At 40.6% G+C, this 26,278-nt stretch overlaps 1 protein-coding gene across 5 annotated transcripts in view; it reads right to left on the bottom strand.

The window, feature by feature from the left end:
* DIP2B (DIP2 acetate--CoA ligase B (putative)) overlaps positions 1-26,278 on the bottom strand; it is a 236,316-nt gene that overhangs the window by 87,812 nt on the left and 122,226 nt on the right. For all 5 annotated transcript variants that reach the window (XM_027106260.1, XM_027106264.1, XM_027106262.1 and 2 more), the window contains one exon: positions 6,599-6,727. In XM_027106260.1, coding sequence (XP_026962061.1) covers positions 6,599-6,727 — 129 coding nt within the window. The remainder of the gene's footprint in view (positions 1-6,598; positions 6,728-26,278) is intronic.

The following is a 26,278-nucleotide window of genomic DNA, read 5'->3' as shown; positions in this document are numbered from 1 at the left end:
CGTTTTATCTTCTTTATTGCTTTTGTAAATGAGGTTTGCTCTACCTTTATATCTTTTGACCAGTTATTGTTTGCATATATGAAGGCTACTGGTTTCTATACTAGTTTCAGATCTTGCTACTTGACTAAATTATTTCATTAATTCTGTCATCAATTCTCCTGGGTTTTTAAAATGAATTATCATACCAACTGCAAATACAGCTTCACCTCTTTTCTAATTCTTACACCTCTAATTGATTTCTCTTGTCTCTTTGTGTTGGTTAATACCTCTAGTTAATTTAAATGTTAGCATCCCTAGGATTAGAAAAACTCTTACAAATAAGAAAAAAAAAAAAGAACCCAACTTAGAAAAAAAGTAGGCGTAGGCAATGGACAGGTAGTTTACAGAGGCAGCACAAATGGAAAATAAACATATTCTAAAATGTCCAGTCTTGGGGCTTCCCTGGTGGCGCAGTGGTTGAGAGTCCGCCTGCCGATGCAGGGGACACGGGTTCGTGCCCTGGTCTGGGAGGATCCCACATGCCGTGGAGCAGCTGGGCCCGTGAGCCATGGCCGCTGAGCCTGCGCGTCCGGAGCCTGTGCTCTGCAACGGGAGAGGCCACAACAGTGAGAGGTCCGCGTACCGCAAAAAAAATAAAATAAAATAAAATAAAATGTCCAGTCTCATTAGTAATAAAAGAAATAACACTTCTACCAACGAGGTGAGAGACTGTCCATTTCCCCACATCTGTGGACAATACTGGGCCATGTTTTGTCATCTTTCCCAAAAAGTTAAGTGGAAAATGTTATTTTACATTTTTTAAGTAGCTGCTCCTATCCTTGGCTTGTTGTTATGAAGTGGTTAAGACATGGTACATAAGTGGCACAGCTGGGCGTTAAGGACCAGGGGCAGAACAGACACCAAGTGCCCTTACCTGCTAGGACACTACTTATAGACAGACAAACAGATAGATGAGGACAGATTGAAAGGCAGATGTGTGGGCAGGTTGAGTCGTTTAGGTAGAGAAGTAGAGTTCAAGGAGTTACCTGTAAGCCAATTAGTAGTCATGCAATTTTTACCGATTTCTAAGGTACTGATCACTTTCACATCTTTAATTATGGCAGAGGCAGCAACTATTAACTTCTGGAACATTAGGATATCACATTAATTTTGGCACTACTCTATCTGCTGGTGGGGAGGAGCAGTGAAATTTTAATTTTGCATTTCACATTCCCCTGCCTTTACAAATTATGTTTCTTTAGCCTGGAATACCTATATAGCAAACAGTTATTCATTGTTCAAAATGGCTCGGACTTCACCACCTCCACGAAGCCTGCCGCTGACAGTGCCTGGTGCCCAGGGGCTCCTTCCCCTGTCACCCCCTCTTCTATGCTGCCTCTACCTTGTATAAAGGATTTCTGTGTTTAAGAAAGGAGTCCTGTGTTTCTCTAGCATCTCAACTGTGCTCAACTCATAGGAGGTCTATAATAAATGCTTGCTTAACTGAACTGAACTCAATTTATCTTCCTTGGTATGAGGAAGTGTATTACTAAAGAAATAAAATGGTCCTGGTGTGCCAGTGGCAGCCACCTTGGCAAATGTCACCATATCAGAGATCATATTTGCATAGAGAAAGAAAGTTCTCAAGGTGACAGAGGTAGTCATTGTTGCATTTAGCTCACAGAATTAAGTCAGAAAAATCCACACTTAGAGTAAAAATCACTAAGAACAACTGATGTAAGGCTTTAAATATTTTATCCAGGGATATCACCTTAATAACTATCTTTTACAAACTTCCAGTTAGAAAATAAATAAGTCATGGGATGGAATGGTGACTATACTTAATAATACTGTATTGCACATTTGAAAGTTGCTAAAAGAGAACGTCTTAAAAGTTGTCATCACAAGAAAAAGAAATTTTTGTAACTATGAAAGGCGACAGATGTTAATGAAACCTATTGTGGTGATCACTTCACAATACATACAAATATTAAGTCATTATGGTATATACCTGAAACTCATGTCTTGTTATATGTCAATTATACCTCGATTTAAAAAAAGAAAACAATCTTTGTTATTTTTTGTTTAAAATTAGTATACATAAATTTTGTTATATGCATTTTGCATTTTACCACAACAACAAAAATCCTGGAAAAAATTAATATACATATTGGGGAAAGACCTAAACACATAGAATGCTGCAGTGAAAATTTTCCCTAGACCCATCACTTCCCAGAAATAATCCCACCTCAATAGTCTGGTATATATTTTTCCAGATTTCTGTATCTGTGTACATAATAATATATGTAATTGTTAGTATTAATATTTACAAAATTTAGATCATATGCTACATACTGTCTTGTATTTATTACTTAAAAATGTATTTTGTACATCTCTCCATATCTGCTCAAATAAATCTAATAACCTCATTGTTTTTCCACGAGCCTTCACAGAAGTTTTAAACCAGCTTTCACAGAATTCCATTGTGTGGACCTACTATAACTTATTTAATCATTGTATTTATTATGAACAATACGATAACAAACATTTTCGTATATATATATTTTTGTGTACATACGTAGGTGCAAATTCTTAGAAGGAGAATTTCTGGGTCAAAGTGTATGAATACTTAAAGTTTAAAAGATAGTGCCAAACTGTTGTGCTGTTACTTTTAAGACCACAGTACCAACGTACTTTTGTCTCTGAAATGAAATAATTTTATACTGCATTTATATTTATTATACTATTTTAGTGTCCCTGAGGTTTACTTAGTTGAATCAAGATTGTCATTTTACTGAATCTATGATGCCACCTTATATAAAAGATATCGTCCAGATTAAAAAAAAAAAAAAAAAAAAGATATCCTGAGGGAATTCCCTGGCAGTCCAGTGGTTAGGACTCCGTGCTCTCACTGCTGAGAGCCCACGTTCAATCCCTGGTCAGGGAACTAAGATCCCACAACACACATGGCAGAGCCAAAAAAAAAAATGTTTAAAAGATATCCTGCTTTCAGGTATGCTAGAATGTGAAAAGTGTCCTTCTTATATTAGATGAAACTATGGTTCTTAGCTGTCTTGGAAAACCAATGAATAATCGCTTATACTGAGAAAAAGCGCTTTCTCAACAGAAAGACAGCACATTAAATGCTCATACTTTTTAGTCAAAAGTACTGCTGCACGAGACATGAAACATGTGAAAGCAAACCTGCGAAAACTAGGGACTTGTTCACATTAGTCAAGCTTTAGAAGGCCCACGATATCTGGATAAGTAATAATTAAAGAGCATGTTCTTCTCTGCCATAAGGATTCTTAGCATCGACCACAGAACAAATCAAACCACCCATTTATTTCCTAACATGAGAAGCCCTGGCCCATACACGTGTGTCAAAAGGAGATGTTCACAGTTCCTGTGTTAGCAAAGCCTCTTTATCGATAAGAACAGGCAGCTCTTGTGACTGGATTTGACTCATTCAGCAGTATACAATTCATCTTGATCTCTGATAGAGAAATCACTTCCGAAGTTCAGTCCCCAGACGCGGCTGACTTTGGATGTCTCTGCCAGGAGCACCAGAAAGCTGGGTTTCATTTTCCAGCACGAACGTTTGAGCTGAATAAGGTGATACAACTGCTCCTTTAAAGACCTTTTTTTGTTTTGTTTTGTTTGAGCTAACTGCTCAAAAGATTAACATTAAAGAAGTTGTCAGAGCGACCTTCCATCTCAGGCACTGACTGTGACTACACTTGTGACCATAACACATGTGTGTATCCTGCTTTGATGGGCAGGTAAAGGAGGTACTAAATTAGTGTATTTGAAATGTCAGACCCTCTTGGCTAAGCACAAAGAACAGAATAAGGGCAGATAATCTAAACTCTGAATAAATAAAAGCTCTTTACACCATGTCTGAAACATGAAACACTAAGTCTATTTAGATTTGATTATGATTAGTTGAAATGTGGTAGGTATTAATAAGCCTCCACCAAATAAGAGAGGATTTTCAAGTTACATTCACTGAAATCAATATTAAATCCTTTCTGTGTACCCATCACTTTAATCTGAATGCTTGTAATTTTTTCTGAACATACCCTCCATTCTTAAGCTATTTTTGCATGTGACATGTAAACGTAACCCTTCCTATGAATGGAGCGGCAAAGAGGCGAAGTTCCAGTCCCATAGATTTCTACAACTTATTTGCTCTACTTCTGCGGCTACCGTTGGTTTCTTCTTACTCACCAAAGCTAGAATTCTCGTCGTGTGCTCAGCTTTGCTTTGTTATTTAGTTGGGCACACCCTAACATGGAAAAATGTGATGTTTAGCCAAAATTCATGCTTGCAGGCCTCCTCTTTCATGTTCCCCGCTCATGACAGTATTGCAGAACTCTCATAACTTTCAATATCTTCAGGGTTTTAAAATCACCTCTGTTCCCTACTTTACCTACTCTCTGGCCTTCTTCTCGCTACTACCCTAAAAAAAAAAGTCCTAGTGAGACAAATAACCGAGACCCAACTATTAAACCCTCTTCAATACCCCTGCACCTAACCACAGTCTGCTAACCAGTGTTTGATTCACAGAGTATACTTTCTAATATTGGGGGTAAATCTGAAAGAATTGGTATAAAAGATAGTTGGGGCTTCCCTGGTGGCGCAGTGGTTAAGAATCCGCCTGCCAATGCAGGGAACACGGGTTCGATCCCTGGTCTGGGAAGATCCCACATGCCGTGGAGCAACTAAGTCTGTGCATCACAACTACTGAGCCCGTGCTCTAGAGCCCATGAGCCACAACTACCGAAGCCCGCATGCCTAGAGCCCATGCTCCGCAAGAGAGAAGCCACCACAACGAGAAGCCCACGCACTGCAACAAAGAGTAGCCCCCGCTCGCCACAACTAGAGAAAGCCTGCACGCAGCAACGAAGACCCTATGCAGCCATAAATAAATAAATAAACAAACAAATAAATAAATAAGGATATTAAAGAAAAAAAGGATAGTTGGGTTTTGGTAGGTGTACATCAAAGTTTTACACTATTGAATCAGCTGGCTAAAGCCTTTTTTCTCTATGTGATCAGCTTGGACATAGAGTATAGAGAATCCTCTTTGGGGTTCCTTACTAATCCTTTTGTTATCTGCTGTAAAACCAAAGAGAAAGTCAAAGTTAAAACAAAAAACAAAAATCTTCCCAGAAGGCCAGGGATGAGAGCTGTACAGGCTAGAGCCCTTCTGGACTGGTTAGAACCTGCTGCTCCTGCAGCACCTGAGCCCCAGCCTCTAAAAGCAACACCAGGTGCTGGGAAATCGGGCTGGGGTCTTGGTGACAAACAGGAGCTCCTGATATGTTTTTCCAAATCTAGCCTTACCTCCCTCTAATCCATTCCCTAACTAATACTACTTTTTTTCCTTCCTTTCTCCAAAATATTTATTTACCTCTTAGGTATGTTAGGCCCTGTGCAGCTGGCGCAAGTTACTAGAACAGATTACAAATCTGTGTTACTGCTCTGCTGAAAATCCTTCAACGGTATTCAAGATTCCTCAAGTCTCTGATCATCTTCTAGCCTCATCTCCCACCTCGTTCTGGGCCCTTGCTTTCTAAGTTTCAGTCATAATGAACTACTTTCAGGTTTACTATCTGATGCTATTTCCCTAACTCTGTCTGGCTGCCATGACATCGTTCAGATGTTTTATTCTCTGAGAAAGCCTCCTCTGATCACTCAACACCAGGTTTGGTACAAGGGGAGATTCTGTTGTGGCATGCAACCTCTATCTTTCTGACTGAACACTTCTCATTCCCTCCTTCCTTCCAGTGTGTGAAAATATATATCTAATAATATCAGCTCACAAAATAACCATCCTCTAAAGCAGTTTCTGAGAGGGTTGATATAAACCCTGTTTTTCAATTCAAGAAAAGGATAAGGTAACCTTGGCTGGTATAAGGGAGACAAAAATCTGGAGAAAGTAAAATAACATTCCAGTTAGTCTTCTGGCTTAATTCTGCTAGTCCTTAAAACAATAAACATGCTGCGGAGACTATCCTAGTGCAGTGGACAGCAGGTGGGCATGGGATGAGCTCACTAGGCCACACGTCCCCCTGAGGGTCTATGATTCATTTTTGCTCATCAGTGCTGGACACGGTGTGGCAGGAGCATGCCCCCACTGCCAGCCACAGCACATCACCTTTTCCTTTCCCATGGGTTTTTCCTGGGTGAGAAGAAATAAAGTTTAAGAATTTACCAATCTGAAATTTCACTGTTGAGTTTTTGTTCCAGCTCCCTCAGTTAAGAGACTAATCAACAGCTCTGGCAAACACAGAAGGACATGTCTCTTCAAACAGAGCCTACTGAGTTCTCCCAGTACCATCCCATGAGACCCTAGCCCTCTGCCTTCTTATTTATGCACAGTGCCTTTGTACTTGCCTGGCTCCTCTTCTGCCCTTGAGGGCAGAAATGTCTTATTTGGGGCTGTATCCCCAGCAAATAAGAGTTACCTACTACACCTGGCACGTAACAGGTACTAGTTAATATACACCTGTTGGCACTTCAAGGGAAAAAAATAAACATATATCTCAGGATATACAGTTCACACTACAGTTAGTAAAAACTGTTCCACTGGTAATTTTCAGTTCCCTCTCACCTGATCGGTATCGTTCATCCCTGGCTCCCCCAGATCGACTTCGGTGGTACTTAGAAGGAGCGGAAGTTTGAGCTGCAGATGGAGCAGGTGTCTGGTTTCTATGTTCTTTCTGTACTGCTGAATCAGTTTCTGAAACAGGAAGTTTGGAAGATGGTTATCAGATGACAATAATAGCTGATGTTTTCTGAGCACTTTACAGCATTTCCACAAACTTTGAGGTAGGTACTATTACCCCATCTCCAGTAAAGGGTCAGAGAGCTTTATTTAACGTAAATATGTTAAAAAGATACAAAGACATCCAGGCTAAAAAAATATCATCTTGGAGCTGTAACTGTCAACAGGCGACGGGAAATATAAGTAAATGAAAAGGCCATTCCAGAGACTCCAAGGACTGGTCAAGTGGGAGAATGGCAGGTGGGGTGGGGTGTACATGCCCCCCAATCCTGCATAGTTGCACAAAGCATAGCTTGCGGAGCTTTGGCCTCCCCATCGTAAGTTACTCCAAGTAAACGTCATTAAAACAAAACTAGGGTGGTTATTGTGCAAACACACCTTCAAGTCACGTCTTACTAGCCCCTCTTCCAACTGGAATCACCATTGAACTTATCCCTTTCTAGTCCCTGGCCTGTCCTTATATTCTGTCCTCCCAACATTTACTGTTTACCAAGAATATGGGGCAGAGAAAATAAGCAGTAAAATAAGCAGAAGAGAAACACTTTAAGTTCTGACATTTTAGTGCCTTTTTTTTCAAATGGTGTTAGCTCCTAAGTCATATTTTTTTTTAAACTGTGGTAAGAATATTTAACATGACATATAATCTTTTAACAAACTGTTAAGTGTACAGTACAGCATTGTAAACTACAGGCATGATGTCGTACGGCAGATCTCCGGAACTTATTCATCCTGCGTAACTAAAACTTTTTACCCACTGAGTAGCAACTCCCCATTTCCCCCACTCCCAAACCCCTGGCAACCACCATTCTACTCTCTGCTTCTATGAGTTTGACTATTTTAGATTCCTCATATGAGTGGAATCATACAGTATTTGTCCTTCTATGATTGGCTTAATTCACTCAGTATCATGTCTTCCAGGTTCATCCATGTTGTCGCATATTGCAGGAATTTGCTGCTTCTTTTAAGGAGTATTTTAAGTTTCTTAAATATCATTTAGCTGTGCCCAGAAGGGTACCTTCACACAGCAAATTAAGTGCCCACTATAGGAAGATGTCACCTACCCAGCAAATGCATTGCTCCAGACCACAGCTAAGAATTGGCTTATGAAACCCAAAAAGAAAAAAGCAGACTGAAAGACAGTGGTCTGGGGAGTGCAAGTAACAGCCCCACAAACCTCAGCAAAGGCTGACGGAATCACAGTACTACAGGAACTGAGATGTTTAACGACAAAGTCATAGCAATTTTAAAAAACGGTTAGCATGCTAGAGAAGCCAGGTGTAGGACCTCTAGTCCACAGTCCCAGCTGAGCCCAGCCTTCCATCTGCCTCTGCCAAAAACCAGACATGTCACTGAAGCCATCCTGGACCTTACAGACCAGGTGAAAAGTACTTAGTGACGGACCCCAGGTGACACCATGTGGAGCATAAGAATCACCCATCTGAGCCCTGCCCAAATTCCTGACCCACGAAGTCAGAAGATGTAATAAAACAGGTTTCCTTTTTTAAAAAAAGATTATTTTTTTATATACTATTTTTGTGTTTTTTTGCAGTACGCGGGCCTCTCACTGCTGTGGCCTCTCCCGTTGCGGAGCACAGGCTCCGGACGCGCAGGCTCAGCGGCCATGGCTCACAGGCCCAGCTGCTCCACGGCATGTGGGATCTTCCCGGACCGGGGCACGAACCCACGTCCCCTGCATCGGCAGGCGGACTCTCAACCACTGCGCCACCAGGGAAGCCCTTATATACTGTTTTTAAGAAGGCAAGGAATAGTATATTTTAGGGTGCTCTCTATTAAAGTGCTTTTATGGATCTAGAAATGTTTATTTTTGATGGTTCCTAGTAGCTGAGAGTTTTATTATAAAATATCTGAGCAGAACAATTTCAACACTGAGACTTTTAAGTGTAACGTCTGGGGTTATAAATGGAAGTTTTTAACCAACCTAAATCCTATTGATAATCCATTTCCCAGAAGACCTGTACTGATTCTTGATATATTCACACCTTGTTTCATTTGCTAAGTCTTATTTCTCTAGAACACGGGTCAACAAACTAATAGCCCATGTCTCTTCTTATAAACAGTTTTATCAGAACACAACCACATGCATCTGTTAGCCTATGGCTGCTTTCACTCTGTAAAGGCAGAGTTGAGTAGTTGTGACAGAGACTGTATGGTCCTCTGATACCTTGATAGCTTCAAGATGGGGGAGGAGTGAGACGTGGAGATCACCTTCCTCCCCACAAATACATCAAAAATACATCTACATGAGGAACGGCTCCTACAGAACACCTACTGAACGCTAGCAAAAGACCTCAGACTTCCCAAAAGGCAAGAAACTCCCTGGGAGGGAGCTGTGAAGGAGGAAAAGTTTCCACACAGTAGGCAGCCCCTTCACTGGCGGAGACAGGGGGTGGGCGGGAGGGAAGCTTTGGAGCCACAGAGGAGAGTGCAGCAACAGGGGTGCAGAGGGCAAAGTGGAGAGATTCCTGCACGAAGGATCAGTGCCAACCAGCACTCACCAGCCCGACAGGCTTGTTTGCTCACCTGCCAGGGTGGGCGGGGGCTGGGAGCTGAGGCTCGGGCTTCGGTCGGATCCCAGGGAGAGGACTGGGGTTGGCTGCGTGAACACAGCCTGAGGGGGGCCAGTGCGCCACAGCTAGCTGGGAGGGAGTCCGAGAAAAAGTCTGGACCTGCCTAAGAGGCAAGAGACCATGCTTTCGGGATGCACGAGGAGAGGGGATTCAGAGCAACGCCTAAATGAGCTCCAGAGACGGGCGTGAGCCGCGGCTACCAGTGCGGACACCAGAGACGGGCATGAAACGGTAAGACCGCTGCTGCAGCCACCAAGAAGCCTGTGTGCAAGCACAGGTCACTATCCACACCTCCCCTCCTGGAGCCTGTGCAGCTGCCACTGCCAGGGTCCCATGATCCAGGGACAACTTCCCCAGGAGAACGCACAGCGCGCGTCAGGCTGTTGCAACGTCACTCCGGCCTCTGCCAATGAAGGCTCGCCCCGCATCCGCACCCCTCCCTCCCCCCGGCCTGAGTGAGCCAGAGCCCCCGATTCAGCTGCTCCTTTAACCCCGTCCTGTCTGAGCGAAGAACAGACGCCCTCAGACAACCTACACGCAGAGGTGGGGCCAAATCCAAAGCTGAACCACAGGAGCTGTGCGAACAAAGAAGAGAAAGGGAAATGTCTCCCAGCAGCCTCAGGAGCAGCGGATTAAATCTCCACAGTCAACCTGATGTACCCTGCATCTGTGGAATACCTGAATAGACAACGAATCATCCCAAAATTGAGGGGGTGGACTTTGGGAACAACTGTAGACTTGGGGTTTGCTTTCTGCATCTGTTTCTGGTTTTATGTTTATCTTAGTTTAGTACATAGAGCTTATTATCATTGATAGATTTGTTTATTGATTTGGTTGCTCTCTTCCTTTTTTTTTAAAATATATATAGTTTTCCTTTTTCTCCTTTTGTGAGTGTGTATGTGTATGCTTCTTTCTGTGATTTTGTCTGTATAGCTTAGCCTTTACCATTTGTCCTAGGGTTCTGTCTATCCGTTTTGTTTGTTTGTTTGTTTGTTACTATAGTTTTTAGCACTTGTTATCACTGGTGGATTTTTTTGTTTGGTTGCTCTCTTTCTTTTTTTGAATTACTTTTTTATTTTTAATAACATATTTTTTATTTTAATAACTTTATTTTATTCTTTCTTCCCTCCCTCCCTCCCCCCACTCCCTTCCTTCCTCCCTCCCTCCCTTTTCTTCTGAGCCGTGTGGATGCCAGGCTCTTGGTGCTCCAGCCAGGCGTCAGGGCTGTGCCTCTGAGGTGGGAGAGGCAAGTTCAGGACATTGGTCCACCAGAGATCTCCCAGCCCCACGCAATATCAAATGGTGAAAGCTCTCCCAGAGATCTCCATCTCAATGTTAAGACCCAGCTCCACTCAACGACCAGCAAGCTACACTGCTGGACACCCTATGCCAAACAACTAGCAAGACAGGAACACAACCCCACTCATCAGCAGAGAGGCTGCTAAAACCACAGTAAGTTCACAGACACCCCAAAACACACCACCGGACGTGGTCCTGCCTACCAGAAAGACAAGATCCAGCCTCATCCACCAGAACACAGACACCAGTCCCCTCCACAAGGAAGCCTACACAACCCACTGAACCATCCTTACCCACTGGGGGCAGACACCAAAAAAAAGAGAACTATGAACCTGCAGCCTGCAAAAAGGAGACCCCAAACACAGTAAGTTAAGCAAAGTGAGAAGACAGAGAAATACGCAGCAAATGAAGGAGCAAAGTAAACACCCACCAGACCAAACAAATGAAGAGGAAATAGGCAGTCTACCTGAAAAAGAATTCAGAGTAATGATAGTAAAGATTATTCAAAATCTTGGAAACAGAATGGAGAAAATACAAGAAACGTTTAACAAGGACCTAGAAGAACTAAAGAGCAAACAAACAATGATGAACAACACAATAAATGGAATTAAAATTTCTCTAGAAGGATATCAATAGCAGAATAACTGAGGCAGAAGAACGGATAAGTGACCTGGAAGATAAAATAGTGGAAATAACTACCGCAGAGCAGAATAAAGAATGAAAAGAATTGAGGACAGTCCCAGAGACCTCTGGGACAACATTAAATGTACCAACATTCGAATTATAGGTGTCCCAGAAGAAGAAGAGAAAAAAGAGGGACAGAGAAAATATTTGAAGAGATTATAATTGAAAACATTCCTAATATGGGAAAGGAGACAGTCAATCAAGTCCAGGAAGCACAGAGAGTCCCATACAGGATAAATCCAAGGAGAAACACGCCAAGACACATATTAATCAAACTATCAATAATTAAATATAAAGAAAAAATATTAAAAGCAGTAAGGTAAAAGCAACAAATAACATACAAGGGAATCCTCATAAGATTAACAGCTGATCCTTCAGCAGAAACTGCAAGACAGAAGGGAGTAGCTGGACATATTGAGAGTGATGAAAGAGAAAAACCTACAACCAATTTACTTTACCCAGCAAGGATCTCATTCAGATTCAATGGAGAAATTAAAACCTTTACAGACAAGCAAAAGCTAAGAGAATTCAGCACCACCAAACCAGCTCTACCACAAATGCTAAAGGAACTTCCCTAGGCAGGAAACACAAGAGGAGGAAAACACCTACAATAACAAACCCAAAACAATTAAGAAAATGGTAATAGGAACATACATATCGATAATTACCTTACATGTAAATGGATTAAATGCTCCAACCAAAAGACATAGACTAGCTGAACGGGTACAAAAACAAGACCTGTATATATGCTGTCTATAAGAGACCCACTTCAGACCTAGGGACACGTACAGACTGAAAGTGAGGGGATGGAAAAAGATATTCCATGCAAATGGAAATCAAAAGAAAGCTGGAGTAGTAATTCTCATATCACACAAAATAGACTTTAAAATAAAGAGTATTACAAGAGACAAAGAAGGACACTACATAATGATCAAGGGATCGATCCAAGAAGTAGATATAACAATTCTAAATATTTATGCACCCAACATAGGAGCACCTCAATACAAAAGGCAAATGCTAACAGCCATAAAAGGGGAAATCGACAGTAACACAATCATAGTAGGGGATTTTAACACCCCACTTTCACCAATGGACAGATCATTGAAAATGAAAATAAATAAGGAAACACAAGCTTTAAATGATACATTAAACAAGATGGACTTAATTAATATTTATAGGACATTCCATCCAAAAACAACAGAATACACTTTCTTCTCAAGTGTTCATGGAACATTTTCCAGGATAGATCATATCTTGGGTCACAAATCAAGCCTTGGTAAATTTAAGAAAATGGAAATCATATAAAGTATCTTTTCTGACCAAAATGCTATGAGACTAGATATGAATTACAGGAAAAAAATCTGTGAAAAATACAAACACATGGAGGCTAAACAATACGCTACTACATAACCAAGAGATCACTGAAGAAATCAAAGAGGAAATTAAAAAATACCTAGAAACAAATGACAATGAAAACACAACAACCCAAAACCTATGGGATGCAGCAAAAGCAGTTCTAAGAGGGATGTTTATAGCAATATAATACTACCTCAAGAAACAAGAAAAATCTCAAATAAACAGCCTAACCTTACACCTGAAGCAATTAGAGAAAAGAGGAACAAAAAAACCCCAAAGTTAGCAGAAGGAAAAAAGTCATAAAGATCAGATCAGAAATAAATGAAAAAGAAACGAAGGAAACAACAGCTAAGATCAATAAAACTAAAATCTGATTCTTTGAGAAGATAAACAAAATTGATAAACCACTAGCCAGACCCATCAAGAAATAAAGGGAGACAACTCAAGTCAATAGAATTAGAAATGAAAAAGGAGAAGTAACAACTGACACTGCATAAATACAAAGGATCATGAGAGATTACTACAAACAATTACATGCCAATAAAATGGACAACCTGGAAGAACTGGACAAATTCTTAGAAAAGCACAACCTCCTGAGACTGAACCAGGAAGAAATAGAAAATATAAACAAACCAACCACAAGCACTGAAATTGACACTGTGATTAAAAATCTTCCAACAAACAAAAGTCCAGGACCAAAGGGATTCACAAGTGAATTCTATCAAACATTTAGAGGAGAGCTAACACCCATCCTTCCAAAAATCTTCCAAAATATAGCAGAGGGAGGAACACTCCCAAATTCATTCTACGAGGCCACATCACCGTGATACCAAACCCAGACAAAGATGTCACAAATAAAGAAAACTACAGGCCAATAGCACTGACGAACACAGATGCAAAAATCCTCAACAAAATACTAGCAAACAGAATCCAACAGCACATTCATACACCACGATCATGTGCGGTTTATCCCAGAAATGCAAGGATTCCTCAATATATGCAAATTAATCAATGTGATAAACCATATTAACAAATTGAAGGAGAAAAACTATATGATCATCTCAATAGACGCAGAAAAAGCTTTCAACAAAATTCAACACCCATTTATGATAGAAAATCTCCGGAAAGTAGGCACAGAGGGAACCTACCTCAATGTAATAAAGGCCACATATGACAAAACCACAGCCAACATCGTTCTCAATGGTGAAAAATTGAAAGCATTTCCTCTAAGATGAGGAACAAGACAAGGCTGTCCACTCTCACCAGTATTATTCAACACAGTTTTGGAAGTTTTAGCCGCAGCAATCCGAGAAGAAAACAAAATAAAAGGAATCCAAATCAGAAAACAAGAAGTAAAACTGTCACTGTTTGCAGATGACATGACACTATACATAGAGAATCCTAAAGATGCCACCAGAAAACTACTAGAGCTAATCAATGAATTTGGTAAAGTAGCAGGATACAAAATTAATGCACACAAATGTCTCACATTCCTGTACACTAATGATGAAAAATCTTAAAGAGAAATTAAGGGAACACTCCCATTTACCACTGCAACAAAAAGAATAAAATACCTAGGAATAACCTACCCAAGGAGACAAAAGACCTGTATGCAGAAAACTATAAGACACTGATGAAAGAAATTAAAGATGATACAAACAGATGGAGAGATATATACCATGTTCTTGGACTGGAAGAACCAACATTGTGAAAATGACTATACTACCCAAAGCAATCTACAGATTCAAGGCAATCCCTATCAAACTACCAATGGCATTTTCCACAGAATAGAACAAAAAATTTCACAATGTGTATGGAAACACAAAAGACCCTGAATAGCCAAAGCAATCTTGAGAAATAAAAATGGAGCTGGAGGAATCAGGCTCCCTGACTTCAGACTATACTACAAAGCTACAGTAATCAAGACAGCATGGTACTGGCACAAAAACAGAAATATAGATCAATGAAACAGGATAGAAAGCCCAGAGATAAACCCACGCACATATGGTCACCTTAGTTTTGATAAAGGAGGCAAGAATATACAGTGGAGAAAAGACATTCTCTTCAATAAGTGGTGCTGGGAAAATTGGACAGCTACATGTGAAACAATGAAATTAGAACACTCCCTAACACCATACACAAAGATAAACTCAAAATGGATTAAAGACCTAAATGTAAGGCCAGATACTATCAAACTCTTAGAGGAAAACATAGGCAGAACACTCTATGACATAAATCACAGCAAGATTCTTTTTGACCCACCTCCTAGAGAAATGGAAATAAAAACAAAAATAAACAAATGGGACCTAATGAAACTTCAAAGCTTTTGCGCAGCAAAGGAAAACATAAACAAGATGAATAGACAACCCTTGGAATGGGAGAAATATTTGCAAATGAAGCAACTGACAAAGAATTAATCTCCAAAATTTACAAGCAGTTCGTGCAGCTCAATATCAAAAAAACAAACAACTCAATCCAAAAATGGGCAGAAGAACTAAATAGACATTTCTCTAAAGAAGATATACAGATTGCCAACAAACACATGAAAGGATGCTCAATATCACTAATCATTAGAGAAATGCAAATCAAAACTACAATGAGGTATCACCTCACAGCAGTCAGAATGGCCATCATCAAAAAATCTACAAACAATAAATGCTGGAGAGGGTGTGGAGAAAAGGGAACCCTCTTGTACTGTTGGTGGGAATGTAAATTGATACAGCCACTATGGAGAACAGTATGGAGTTTCCTTAAAAAACTAAAATCAGAACTACCATATGACCCAGCAGTCCCATTACTGGGCATATACCCTGAGAAAACCATAATTCAAAAAGAGTCATGTACCACAATGTTCACTGCAGCTCTATTTTCAATAGCCAGGACATGGAAGCAACCTAAGTGTCCATCGACAGATGAATGGATAAAGAATATGTGGTACATATATACAATGCCATGTTACTCAGCTTCAAAAAGAAACGAAATTGAGTTATTTGTAGTGAGGTACATGGACCTACAGACTGTCATACAGAGTGAAGTAAGTCAGAAAGAGAAAAATACTGTATGCTAACACATATATATTGAATCTAAAAAAAAAAGGTTCTGAAGAACCTAGGGGCAGGACAGGAATAAAGACGCAGACGTAGAGAATGGAGTTGAGGACACAGGGAAGGGGAAGCTGGGACAAAGTGAGAGAGTGGCATGGACATATATACACTACCAAATGTAAAATAGATAGCTGGTGGGAAGCAGCCACATAGCGCTGGGAGATCAGGTAGGTGCTTTGTGACCACCTAGAGGTGTGGGATAGGGAGGATGGGAGGGAGATGCAAGAGAGAGGAGATATGGGGATATATGTTTACGTATAGCTGATTCACTGTTATACAGCAGAAACTAACACACCATTTTAGGGCTTCCCTGGTGGCGCAGTGGTTGAGAGTCCGCCTGCCAATGCAGGGGACACAGGTTCGTGCCCTGGTCCGGGAAGATCCCACATGCCGCAGAGCGGCTGGGCCCGTGAGCCATGGCCGCTGAGCCTGCGCGTCCGGAGCCTGTGCTCTGCAACGGGAGAGGCCGCAACAGTGAGAGGCCCGCGTACCGCAAAAAAAAAAAAAAAAAAAAAAACCACACACACCATTGTAAAGCAATTATACTCCAATAAAGATGTTAAAAAAATCATCATAATAAAAGCTAACATTTAAGTGTTTGCTTTGTGCGAGGCACTGTGAATTTTTGTCTTATTTATTCCTCACAACAACCCTACAAAGCCAGAACTATCACTCTCAACTTTTTATGGAAAAGAAAAGAGAGACATGGATTAGGGTTACAGAGCCAGAGGATGGCAGAGCCAGGATTCAAACCAGGTCTAACTCCACAGGTTCTCGACCTGAAAAGGTTATGAAAATTCTCCCAAGGCTCTTAAGAGGAAAGCAATCAGAATTAATAATTTAGTTTAGGAGCATCTAAATGCTTCAGGATTTACAGTCAGGAGTTAATTTTTTTAAATCATTTCCCTTCATGTGAAAGATAACGCAGAAATCCCCTCCAAATAAAGTTTTCAGCCATTCACTAGAGAAATTATTTAAAACATATTTCAATTACCTTTAAACAGAGAACAAAAAATAGAAAGGGGCTATTTTTATTTGTATGGTCAGATGATACATACAGGAAGGAAATCAGATTAGCACACATGAACTACTCTGTCTGTAAACATGCACAGAGAAAATGGTTTGACTTAAACAGATAAAGCACCCATTTTAAAACACTGGTTTTGTATTCCTTTTTGGAGGGTTATAGTGAATATAAAATTGAATTACCTGTCACTAATTTCTTTTTTTTTAATTAAGTAAGCAGATTTGCTAGGATGAACCAAACTACCCTGCTAAGAAACATGGCGCTTTCAAATTAGATAGTTAATAATCCAAAGGATAAAAAGAAGGAATATGGATTCTCATTTCACAACAGATGGAAACAAAAGTCTGATGTATTTTTTTCTGATTCCTCCCTCACTGTGCTTTTATTTTGTATTTTTCAATGTAATTAATTAGGAAAAAAGAAGATAATGTGGACTAAATAAAAAATTTTACCAAAAAATGATCGGGAGGTGATAGGGGAACTGGGAGTTGATAAATTTGAGGAAGAATTAGAAAGAACGAACATTTCCACTCAGGATTATCTAGAGGTTATCAAAGAACAAACCACAAGGAAATGTAACATAAATACAGACATCTGATGAGAATTGAGAGTCAGATGACACTTAGCCAAGAGATCTACTGAACTGGTACCAAAAAAAAAAGCCTCACAACACGCTATTCACCAAGCAACATTAGTATGATGCTCTGCAAAGTTTTTCTCGGCCCCCTCGGGTATTTAGTCATCCAAGCAGACCAGGTCTCTTTGGGTCTAAAATCATGACAGACATTTCAAGGTAGCTTGCCAGAAATGAAACCAAAAGGTCAACCTGCAGTTTCAGTAAGTGGCTGACAAGTTTGTTCAGTGAGCATTCCTCGGGTGCCCAAAGCACAATGCCACAAAAACATGGATTTCTGACAGAACAAGCTTGGTTCAGATGTTTAATATACTTGTTCAGGTTTAAGAGAGGTGACGTAAAAGAAACAAAAAAAGAATAAAATGAATTCCTAGGAACTGAATCCTAGGAATATACTTTAAGTATAATAGGGAAGACTTCCCTGGTGGCATAGAGGCTAAGAATCCGCCTGCCAATGCAAGGGACATGGTTCGAGCCCTGGTCCGGGAAGATCCCACATGCCGCAGAGCAACTAAGCCCGTGCGCCACAACTACTGAGCCTGCGCTCTACAGCCCGCTAGCCACAACAACTGAGCCCGTGCGCCTCAACTACTGAAGTCCGCGCACCCTGGAGCCTGTGCTCTGCAACAAGGGACGCCACCACAATGAGAAGCATGCACACAGCAACGAAGAGTAGTCCCTGCTCGCTGCAACTAGAGAAGGCCTACATGCAGCAACGAAGACCCAAAGCAGCCAAAAATAAATAAAGAGGGCGCTTCCCTGGTGGCGCAGTGATTAAGAACCCACCTGCCAATGCAGGGGACACAGGTTCGAGCCGTGGTCCAGGAAGATCCCACATGCCGCAGAGCAACTAAGCCCGTGTGCCACAACTACTGAGCCTGCACACCTAGAGCCCGTGCTCCGCAACAAGAGAAGCCACCTCAATGAGAATCTCACGCACTGCAATGAAGAGTAGCCCCCACTCGTTGCAACTAGAGAAAGCCATGCACAGTAATGAAGAACCAAAGCAGCCAAAAATCAATCAATCAATCAATCAATCAATATATAAATATTAGGAAGGAAGGGAGAAAGGAAGGGAGAAAGGAAGAAAGAAAGAATAACAGGGAAGCTTAATGATGAAACTCTGTAGCTAATCTGTTTGATTGTTAATAATCACTCTCCAATTTATTACGAATTTTATTTTATAAATTTTAATTTCCATGTATTGGAGTTTCATTTTTTAAAACACAAGACTTACAGATATATTTTATATGTGCATTAAAAAAATGGAAAGCAAATACAGTAAACCGTTAATAGCCATCATTTCTAGGTGATGAGATTGGATGTTTTGTATATTATTCCACAGCTTTACTAGGTTTCCATAATTTAGAGAAGTTCTCTTTTTCAGGATATAAAAATAATATATGTTCATTATAGAACATCAAGGTAACAGTTAAGTATAAAGAAGAAAATAAAAATGATATTGGATTTTCTTAATTTGAAGGCCATACCACAGAGAGCAGATTCTTACCAAAATAAGTTAAAATAATGCCCAGTTTTCAGTTTCCTAGAGAAATTATGACATTGTGAGCAGGATTTTCCAATCTTCTAAAATCAATTGTCTTCTTTTTCTTTCCCCCAAAGCAACTGGTAATTCAATGCATATATGGAGGTGAGAAGGAGGAAACTATGTCCTGGTTGGATTAAAAAAATCTTGGAATGCTTACTTGCCAGGGCACCAATTCATCACAGAAGGAAGCAGGAAACATGGACCTCAGGTCTCCTGAAAGAGGAGGAAGAGGTCTGAGGACATAGGGGCCCAGCAGGGCATTATTTAACAGCATGTCCAATGTCAGCTGGGCAGGCAAGTTGCTGCTTAAAGATGAATCGCTCCCTGGCCATGGTTTCACACTCCAACCAGATCTCAGGAACTACCTGGGGCCCAAAAGTAGAGATTTCTACATTTTGAATAAGATGTGCACAGTTTCATTACCACAGTAAGAAGCTAAAAGCAAAGACAGAATTAACTTATGTATCAACATGAGGAGATACATATTATACGCCACGAAAAGTGAAAAACTGTTGACTATGCAGACACATGAAAAGGTCTCCAGTAATAAAAGAACACAAAATATTATGTATATAATTACAATTGTGCACGTAAAAACTATTCACATACAATTACATGGATTGGAGGGGATATAAAATCCCCTAAGTAGTTGGGATGAGGTAGGGATGAGGTACTCTGGAGAACTTTACCATTTCTTTACCACTTTGTTTACTGAAAGAGCTCTGTATAAAATCAAAGTAATTTTAAAAGACCTTAAATATAGGTTAGGTAAGGAGACAGCTATAAGGAGAGCTGTGAACCTCATAAATCAAGCCTTCTTCCAAACTTCTAAATTCTATTGTGAAACATACTTGAGATTCAAAGAAAAAAATTACTCGCTGATCACGACACACAGTGACCACTTCAGTTTGGGAGTTCCTGGATCTTTCAGTCTGTTATACAGAATATCCACTAGGGGTCACCATTATGTTTAAATAGTGATGATGTTACAATGTTTATTAACAATAAGTTTAGACAAATTTTCATTTCTTCTACAACACAAAGCCTCCTTTCTCAATGGTCAGCATGTACACAATTTATGGTTCTCTGGCAGAAAGAGACATCACAGTCTTGCATGATTCTACTGTTTGAACATAATAACAACGATAACCTGGAAAAGAAGCTGATCTTTAGTATAAAACCATGCAAAATCTCCAAATCAGAAACATGGAGGAAAGCCAACCTTGGCTTCTTATCTTTCAACTCTGCCAATGATTAAACAGGAATTTTCACCTGTAAGAGTAACAGAGGGAAGGAGGATGTGCTCTGAGAACCAGCGAACATAATGCTTCAGCTTTTTAAGCAGACATGGTCACTGGTCTTGGGGCTGGTGTCAGAGAAGAAATATATTAAATAAGTGATCACCCAGTCAGGTGTATCTTTTACAACGTGATCGGCGCTGAGAAGGAAAAAGACAAAGATCTCTGAGCCCACGTAATGAGGAATTTAATTTGTACTAGAGTTTCAGGAAGAGCCTGTTAAAAGGATAGGCTGATGCGGGCTTCAGCGTGGGGGTAGGGGTGTGGGGAGGGCTACTTTACACAGCAACGAGGTATTTGTATAAGTCCCGTGAGGGAGAAAAGCCTTGACAAGTCTAAGAAAGACTGGTGGGGCTGAAGCACAGTGAAAGAGGTGGAGTGAGACAAAATGAGGCCATAGAAGAAAAGCAGGGTCAGGTCACTTTTCCTAACCCATCGAGCGGCCTTTAAAGGGCTTTAGAAAGGGAATGACAGAATAACAATGATAATACAGTTATCAGTGATAATACAGGCTCTTTAAACTCATAACACCATCTGACAGATACCATAAAGGAGGCAGGACACCTATACCAGATTAAATTTGTTTTTCTACAGTGAGAGTGTGTCCATAATCACCTTGAATCATTATAAACAGAGCTTCCACTCCCAACTCCACGCTCCACCCTGGGTGAAGGTACCTTGAATCACTCAGAGACTCTTCCCTGGGAGCTCACTGAGGAGAGTTTTCCTCAGAAGGATGGGTGATTAACCTGCCTCGCTGCCTGGGGGAAGGGAGGAAAGAAAGAGTCCACATTCACAGTCTGGAAAGGGGCCATCTGCCTAGGGTAAACCTGAAGCTTCCTGGGCCACTTGGCATCAGGAAAATGGCTGTGCGTGGACTAAAAGAACACAATACTTAGAGCTTTGCCCTGAGAATCCAAGTGGGGTACCTTGGCTGAGCCGAGCACAGTGGGCTCCTTCCTCAGAGTGACTGATGCAGGACCCAGGGTTAGCAGTGGGACAGCATTGCTGGTCACAAGGTGAGGATCGGTTTTCAGTAGCGCCCCACGAGGCACTGAGGAGCAGCAGCAGACAATGGGGTTCTTCCCATTTGGGTGTGGAAGCTACACTGACCACCTCTCCTCCTGTACTACCTATATCCCAGGGGGTTCTTGCACAATTCAAGAGGAAAGAGGAGCCCCAAAAGACAGCGGACTTCCTTCCAATGAGGCATGTGGGTACCGATAAGATTGCAATGCGTGCTCCAGTTCACAGCAACTATACAAGTGTCCAAACCTAGCTAATGAAAGGGCAGAACTGGGACTGGAATAAAAAATTCCATGTTCTTTCCATTATTCTGTGATCCTCACTTGGGAAGGAACTTTAAAATCAAAACGTGATAGAGAAAATACAATCAATCCCACCCCCAGCACACAAAGAGGCACTCTGTCTACTTAACATTTATATGGTTGGGAATGTTCTACAGCATTCCAAAATGCTGTTCTTGATTTCAGTAGCTAGTTTTAGGTTCACATCCCTTTGAATTTCCGTAATATTTTGTTTAGAACTTTCTTACAGTGCTTATTTCACTCTACCTTTTTTTTTTTTTTTTTTGCGGTACGCGGGCCTCTCACTGTTGTGGCCTCTCCCGTTGTGGAGCACAGGCTCCGGACGCGCAGGCTCAGCGGCCATGGCCCACGGGCCCAGCCGCTCCGCGGCATGTGGGATCTTCCCGGACCGGGGCACGAACCCGCGTCCCCTGCATCGGCAGGCGGACTCTCAACCGCTGCGCCACCAGGGAAGCCCCTATTTCACTCTATCTTTTATGATTCTCATTTGTGCACCTATCTTTCCTATTTTATAGTATAAATAAACTTGAGGTCAGAGGCTGGTCTTAATTCATCTTTTATCTCCTGCAGTAATTAGCTCTGGGTATTACACTGCAGGCACCCAAAATTTTAGTTAAAATAAAGAAATTAAGATCTTTTCTGTCTCCTCACTTCCACCAATGGGAGTGGGTGGCTGGGAAAAACAAAGACAAAAATGAAGAGATACCAACTTAAAGGATATGGTTAACTGTTAATCTGAGAAGGCTGCTTATTTGTGTATCTCTAAGCCGCAAATATTTTATGCAAAAATTTGTGCCTCTCACAATTTTCATACAATTACATGAGGTCTGTAAGAATAACAGGATCACAGACTATCCTTGAGAGGAGTTACCAGAGTCTTTAGAGAGAGAGGATAAAACTTACAAGGCTTTCTTTTCTTTCATTTTCACTCGGTTATATACACATTTGCACAATCTCAAAGGCAGGACTGAACTCAGAAGACCTGGGACGAAAGGGGTGGGGAACAACTGGCAAGTACAGCGTATGTACATACACTGGAACACTGGTGAGCAAATACCCTGCAGCAAAATAGGCAGCAACCACAAAAGGAATCCAAGTTTGGAAAGAACCTTTGGGCCACCAGCACTTCTTACCAAGACAAGCTAGAAAATGCCAACACGTAAGCGTAATCATAAACTGACATGTCTTACCCCTAAAAGGGCAGCAGGTAAGGGCCCAGGGGAAAAATAATGTGGGAACCTAGCCCAGGAAGGAATATATAAAAGGCGAGATCCTATTCTGAAGCAGAAGACAAACACAATTAAATGAAGTGAAAGACAGTAGGACAAAGTCAATGGATGAAGGAAGAAAAACAAATACACAAAGGTCACAGATGATCTCAAATACACAAAGACAGAATGGAATGTGTACATCAATGCCATGAAAAACAGAAGCTGCAGTAATATCCTAAAGCGAAGGATGTGGGTCCAAGAGAAGATGCCACCGTTGAACTTCAAGGGCAGTTTTAAATAGCGGAGAGTTGCAAAACAGAGCTGAGGCAGGGCTCATTCTCAGAACCACCCAAAGGAGGGAGGCCCCCCAGTTTCAACACTTTAATCAGGCTGTGGTAGAGACCATTTGATCAGCTTGTTGGTGAACAACCAGCAAATAAGGTACTGACGTCTTTGAGATCTTTTAGATTGATAGAAATGATCTTGGTACAAGTTTTGAACAATCCTTAAATAGAAACGTTAGGATAAAGAATCCCGATTAAACATGGCAGAATAACACATCTATCTATCCCCACTCCTTCCTAAAACACCACTAGAATGATAATAAAGGTCTGTAGCAGGACAAAGAAACAATCAGTTCAGGAAGAGACAGCATCAAGAGTTGTCTCTATAAACATAATAATAATAATAAAACAATGGATTAACTGTAAAAAAAAAAAAAGAGAGAGAGAAAGAAAGGAAATGTAATCCTAGTAAACCAAGTGACTTAGCTGTGAATAATATTTACCTAATCAAAATAATGCAAACACTGAATGCTGACTTAGCAACAACAAAAGTAGTACATTGAACAGACAGCCCACAATGAGTATGAGATGGGAGATGTGAAGGAAGGGGTAAAGGGAAGGGGAGTGTGTGGTGTCCAGGTGGTTGGGGGAAGAATGTGTAAGAGAGAAAAATTCTAATCTTTTACCTACAGAGGTAAATGCCAGAAGAAACAGTTAAAACAGTTGAAAGAAGCTGTCTCTGGGGAAGAAGAGGACACTGCTTATTTTTGTTGTTGTTACAAACCTCGTAGTAGCATTTGACTCTGTAAAATAGATTCCGTAATCTCATTTAAAAATAAAAATTAAGTAAAGAGGAATGCTAATATTGATATAATGTTGTAATATAATATTGATGAGAATCAATATGTGCGCACAGTCTCTTGAGATTTAGAAGATCTAAATTAAAAGATCTATTGAAGGTAGAGACAAGTTGCCAGGACCAATCACTCTCCAATCTGTAGAGTCATCTGCTTTTTTCATTATCTGACACTTCCATCTTCACAGATGTTTACGAAAGGAAATATTTCTAAATTCGAAATGTTCCTTCTGTTTAGTTCCACAAACATTTATAGAATTCTACTATGTGCCAGGTACTAATGCTAGAAACTGGGGACATGAAGAAATAATAAAAAAAAAAGAATGTTCCTGATTATAAAGACTTTAAGAGTCCAGTAGGGGAATAAGACACACGAACAAACCATAATCTATGGGACAGTCAGAGAGAGCTTTTTATAAATGCAGCGCAGATCATGGCAGTGGGGACTGTGATAAAGCTGGTCAAGGAAGCCTTCTTAGTGTTAGTGGTAGCTGAGCAAACCCCTAGCAGACTGAGGGAGCAAGCCAGGGGGTCCCAGGCAGTCTTGTCCAATGCCGGCTGCCTCCTGATGTCTTAACAGTACTTGGAGCACAGAAAGCACACAGTAAATACGTGCTGACGTGAGGTTCTGTCAGCAACCCAGGTATCATTAGAATAAACTCTTTTCTATTAAAACTATTTGGAATTAATCAGTTACTTGTATGCAAAACATCTTAAGGATCAGACTACAGGAAGTTGCCTCCCTGCACAAAACCTTCCATTTTCTTCTAAATCCAAGTGTGGCCAAGAGCTACTAATTTACAGAGGAGTTAAGAGTGTATGTGGTTTGAATAATCAATTCTTTGGGCCTTGACAAAAGAGAGTTCATTTCTGGCCTCTTCTCCTTGCAAAGCTGCTAATAACTGAGGTGTGTGGGAAGCTTTATATCCAGGCTCTCGTAGCTTCCAAGCCACTGAAAGATGTTCTATGGGTCATTCCTTTCAAAGAGCATATGGCTCAGAACGAGGAGATATGAACCTGCCACATCCTCATTTCTCCCTTGCCTCTCATAGTGAGAGCATCTTGCGGCCCTGAGTATGGTTTTAACCTTTATCAAGATATGAATTTTATACGGCATGCCCTTAAATACCAGATAAAGTTTGGGTTTTGTAGAAACTAAAGAAACAACAACCAGCTCCAATGTTGACAGGTTAAAGTGATTTCCAAGGGTAATTTTGAGACATCAGATTTTTGTCATACAGTAAGTTTAGAATCTAACCCCTGTGATGTTAGTGAACAAAGCTATGTTTATTATTACCCCAAATTGTCCTTACTCAATTTCCACTAAGTATTTTCTTCAACCATGTGTTCTCTTCCATATTTCCCCATTTTCCCTGTTACATTGTTAATTTTTTTCTGAAGGTCCTATTTTAAAGATTTATGTAACATTTGAGAAAAGAAATCTAAAATATACATAAATATGCAACCTAAGGTCACTCCAAGTCAATTCTGTATGGAAAATCACTCACTAAATTTTTAGATAAGCATGTGCATGTAATTGTTCTAGCAGTACAATGCTGCAAGCAGTATTACTTTTTTCTTTCGAGAGAGACTGGTGGAGAATGTTACTTTTATATACTACACTCAAGGAGCCGCCCTCACAATGAAGCACACCTCACAACTGGAGGAAATGAAATCTAACAAGGTAACAGAAATAGTTTGAAAGAGGTTGAATCCCTCTAGAAGTAAGTAGGAAACTCCTACTAAAAGTGTTAAAATGACTTTCATTTCATTTAATCCTATATAAAGCATTAATACAATTCAGTAAGTTTAAAATCTGCATTAGATCCAATGCCATTAAAAAAAAATCAAACTAAATGCCTTCTTCAAAATCTACAAAGACATACGGGGTAAAAATGTTAAGGTGTAATCTCTTCTTTTGCTACAGAATCCATACAATATAACCCAGCCCTACAAACAATCCATTTCTGGGAAAGACATGAATAGATTCAAGAACAAAGGTGGGAAAAGAAAGTGACAAACACAAATTGAGAGACTTTTTACCACTAAGAAAAGTCTCCCTTGAAAAGCTCTAGGGAGACAGGGCATTGGTTCTCCATACCAGCAACCACCACCTGGGAACCTGACAGAAATGCAAATTCTCGAACCCCAACCTGGACCTACTGAATCAGAAACCCTGAGAACAGGGTCCTGCAATCTGTATATGAACAAGTCCTCCAGTGATTCTGATGTAGGCTAAAATGTGAGAACCACTGACATAGAGTGAGATGTCAGGAGGGCTTGAGGTC

This window comes from Aethalodelphis obliquidens, unplaced genomic scaffold (assembly GCF_003676395.1).
Source record: "Aethalodelphis obliquidens isolate GAN/ISIS:26980383/991018 unplaced genomic scaffold, ASM367639v1 scaffold8, whole genome shotgun sequence".
Classification (NCBI taxonomy): Eukaryota; Metazoa; Chordata; class Mammalia; order Artiodactyla; family Delphinidae; genus Aethalodelphis; species Aethalodelphis obliquidens.
This window is presented reverse-complemented; position numbering and strand designations above follow the sequence as displayed.